General features: G+C 28.0%; 2 protein-coding genes across 4 annotated transcripts in view; one reads left to right on the top strand and one right to left on the bottom strand.

Annotated features, from left to right (window-relative positions):
* LOC112904227 (40S ribosomal protein S16) overlaps positions 1-3,523 on the bottom strand; it is a 4,104-nt gene extending 581 nt beyond the window's left edge. The window contains exons 1-5 of one of the 2 annotated variants that reach the window (XM_025973758.1): positions 3,431-3,523; positions 3,307-3,351; positions 2,989-3,120; positions 2,580-2,694; positions 2,458-2,522 (exon numbers count right to left, since the gene is read on the bottom strand). In XM_025973758.1, coding sequence (XP_025829543.1) covers positions 2,458-2,522; positions 2,580-2,694; positions 2,989-3,120; positions 3,307-3,351; positions 3,431-3,439 — 366 coding nt within the window. In that variant the 5' untranslated portion in view covers positions 3,440-3,523. Of the gene's footprint in view, positions 1-2,325; positions 2,523-2,579; positions 2,695-2,988; positions 3,121-3,306; positions 3,352-3,430 lie in introns of those variants that run through there. The other variant, XM_025973757.1, reaches the window with a different exon arrangement.
* Positions 1,122-3,754, top strand: part of LOC108737376 (protein inscuteable homolog) — a 28,072-nt gene continuing 25,439 nt past the window's right edge. For both annotated transcript variants that reach the window (XM_018470196.2, XM_018470197.2), the window contains exon 1: positions 1,122-1,380. The gene's annotated coding sequence lies outside the window, so the exon portion shown is untranslated. The remainder of the gene's footprint in view (positions 1,381-3,754) is intronic.

Genomic DNA, 3,754 nt, shown 5'->3' with positions numbered 1-3,754 from the left:
TTATTTCAAGTTTCTTAATTATTACAATTTAATTTGTAATATCAATTAAAATACCTAGTGAATTTATTTCTGCTGGGATTTTATTTTTACAAATTCGGGTCCAAATTGTAATTTTTATTATTTTCGCTTACGATGCAACGGGCTAATTGGGATAGATTGTAAATATCACTTCAATATTTAGGTAAATTTTCCTTTTTCATTTTCTCTGTGTACAACATTCCTAAATAGTTGCTATCATATGTTTTATAATTTATAAGTAGATATGATTTTTTTTTGTTTTACTGAACGCAGAATTTAAATTGGTATGAAACATGCTTATTTTATATCTTCGGGAGCAGCAATCGCTATTTTAAAATGATTTTCCAATTAGTATAGAAAATGCTTTTGACGTCGTTGTACCTACATGTTTTCCTTGAATAAGTTTAAAAAATTAATCAAAAGCGTGTTGGTCACACACTATAAATGTTTCGTCTTATTATTAAATTACAAAATCCTAAAAATGAAAACAATTAACAAATCAGGAAGTGCAACAAATTCTTTGTTGCAAACTAATAGGTACTGCAAACGTAGTTTGTGATTCGCTTGTTTCTATATGGAATAAGAACAATACAGATGGGATGATTTATTATTGTTAATTACTATAAAATAGATAAGTGCCTTTATTCATGGATGTTTTAATATTTTATACTACTAATGAAACCACTTTCTTAAATGCCTACAAAGCAGGAAGAAGCATCTTCACAAGTGGTTTAAAAAGAAAAGTTCTTTGTTTTACCGACATAAAAAAAAGATACCTATATATCAAAATTAAGTACATTAGGTTTTATTTATGTCCATTTAGACACTTAAGACCGTATTTATAGTAAAAAAGTGAGTTCTTAATTATACTTAAAGTAGGTACTTGAATAGTGCAATGTGGCTGTTACTTACTTGAATTGAATTCTTTTGATGGATACCATACCATTAAACTCGAAAGAGATAACGAGATCGGATTTTACGTTATAAATCTTTCAAGTATATCTTAAATTGTGATGCAAGATTAGCAAGTAATACCTATCTAAATACATTCGCATCAGAAATAATAACACTGTTTAATATCAAACCAGCAAAAAAATGCATCTAATGAGAATGATGGGTTGCCTAAAACGTTACTTGATAAAGTAACTTAACAGTCTACTGAAAAAGTTTTCACCAATAGCACTCAAGTGATACCCCACTACTGAAAATTTCCTCCCTTTCACAAACGCAGCGCAATTCGAGTATAGTTCACGCGGTTCGTTCGAAAAGTACGTAATATCCGAATAAATGTGCGCGTAAACAAAAATTTCAAAAATTTTAAACAGTACTGTTAAGACAAATCTATTAATCCACATAATTAAGGTAAGTAAAACTTTTATTTTTTTACAGAATATTTTAATTAAGGAAATTTTGATTTGCATTAATGATATCACTATCGTTTCATTTCATTCAATAATTTGTTAATATTTTACAAAAAGTGCTTTCTCTCATAAATAATCGGAAGGATTAAGTATGTAATCATCCACGAACAGATGTTACTGAAATTGAGGATCCTTATATAAGAACATTTCACCAATGTCAGAATTTATTAAGACTTTGTGAATTAATTATTAAAAAGTGCAAAAACATTAAATCAATTCATATGGTTACTACTAAAGACACCAATGGTGACCAACAAAAATGGTTAACTGATTTAAAAAGTAATTTAAAGACTTACAATACACAATTTAATTTTGAATTTTCAGAAACATTACATGATAGGCAAATAATGTAAGTACCAAACTTATTATAGAAAATGTATTTTCAAATTAGACCTTTTGTTTTTAGATTAAGTTCTGGTTGGATAATTAAAATAGGCAGAGGCTTAGACTACTTCAAAGCACCAGAAAATAAGTTTTGCTTAGGAGTTTATGATTTAGATTTTAGGCCGTGCTATGAAACAACCATTGATATATTCCATTCTAGCACACTGAAAAAGTAGTAGTAAATAAATTTTAAAAAATTAGGTAAACAGAAAACCGAGAAATCTATATTTTGTATGAAATTTTATAACAGTAAAGAACAAAATATTAATTTATTATGGGAATATTCCTGGGTCCCAATGAGTATGTAAATTTCTTTTTCTAATAAATTATAATTAAATTGTAATGTATTACTATTCATTTAATTTAATTAATGTTAAAGCTGGCTGAAGTGATAGAACTCTTAAGGAAACTTAAAGAGCCATACACCAAATTTACATTATACTAAAGGATATTGTTTCAAAATAAATTCCTAGAATTGTTAGGAATAATTAAAAAACAAAAATATATCAGTAAATTGTTATGTAATGAAATACATACATGTACAGTACAAAACTTAACGGTAAGACTTTTGGTAGCGGGCCCTGGCGCCTGGACCTCCAAATTTCTTTGGTTCACAACGACGTGGATCTGCTACCAATAAAGTCCTATCATATTGAATTAGGATATCCTTTAATTCTTTTTTTGAAGCTTCATCAACATCTGTGGAAAAGAAGCTTCTTTAAGAATTTCAATTCAAAATTGACTATTATTACTTACATTTTTGATAATATGCAACAAGAGCCTTTGAGATAGCCTGTCTGATTGCATATATTTGGGATACATGACCACCACCATTAACTCTTACTCGAATGTCAACATTGGAGAATTTTTCCTTAAATGTAAAGTCAATTTTTACTTTGCAGGTATAAATCAAAATATGTTACATTATAAATAAAGCTATCAGATCCTTTTTCACATCAAAACTCTATCAGTTTCGGGATAAATGCACATCATTTAAAACACTTATTACTAAAAAACTATAAGTGTTCTTTTTATATTTGCTTTAATAAGGTTGTTAGGAAAGTAGTGTTTTATGTACATAAAGAGCACTTTCATTTTATTTTACATGTAATCAGAAAGTAACGATGGAATTCATTTAAGATTAATTGTTAACAAGTTAGCTTACCTTCCCTAAAAGCAAAATTGGTTCTTGGAGTTTATCTTGAAGCATTAATGGTTCAACTCTTTCCAAAGGACGTCCATTGACTCTTAGATTTCCTTTCCCTCGTCTACAGTAAGCCACAGCTGTAGCTGATTTCTGAAATTAACCACTGTATTTATTTAAAATCATGGATTTAAGTATAAAACTATTCAAACAGTAAATGATTTGTTGTAGTACGTGTAGAATAAATTAAATTATGTTATACGAGAATGCACTAATTTAAAACTCAAGTAAAACATGAGCTATGATATATAACCTCCGAATGCACGTGTAAACACATACCTTTCTTCCAAAAACTTGAACTGAGGGAAGTGGTTCTTTCTTTTGCTAGAAAAATAAATAGTTCAAACTTAATTAAAATATCCTACTAAAAATTAATAAAAAATTTAATCATTAAACAACTTACTTTCTGCATCTTTTAATAACTTTTATAACCTCCGAATGCTTAACTAGACCGGAAAAGGAAACGATACCATTGAATACCACTCAAAGATACCAACTAAAACAGCATGACAATAGAATATAAGAGAATTGTAAACCCATTGATAGGCAATAATTCAATAATGTTAATGATACTGATATCTGAAATTATTTAAAATTAAAATATCCATTTAGATGAAAATTATAACATTTGCATATGTTAACTGATAAAAATCATAAACATTTAGGGCAAACTTACAATTAAATAAAAATATAAATTATAATTTTTGAGGTGCAGCAGAGCATTGCA

Source organism: Agrilus planipennis, unplaced genomic scaffold (genome assembly GCF_000699045.2).
Source record: "Agrilus planipennis isolate EAB-ADULT unplaced genomic scaffold, Apla_2.0 scaffold159, whole genome shotgun sequence".
In the NCBI taxonomy this organism is placed as follows: domain Eukaryota; kingdom Metazoa; phylum Arthropoda; class Insecta; order Coleoptera; family Buprestidae; genus Agrilus; species Agrilus planipennis.
This window is presented reverse-complemented; position numbering and strand designations above follow the sequence as displayed.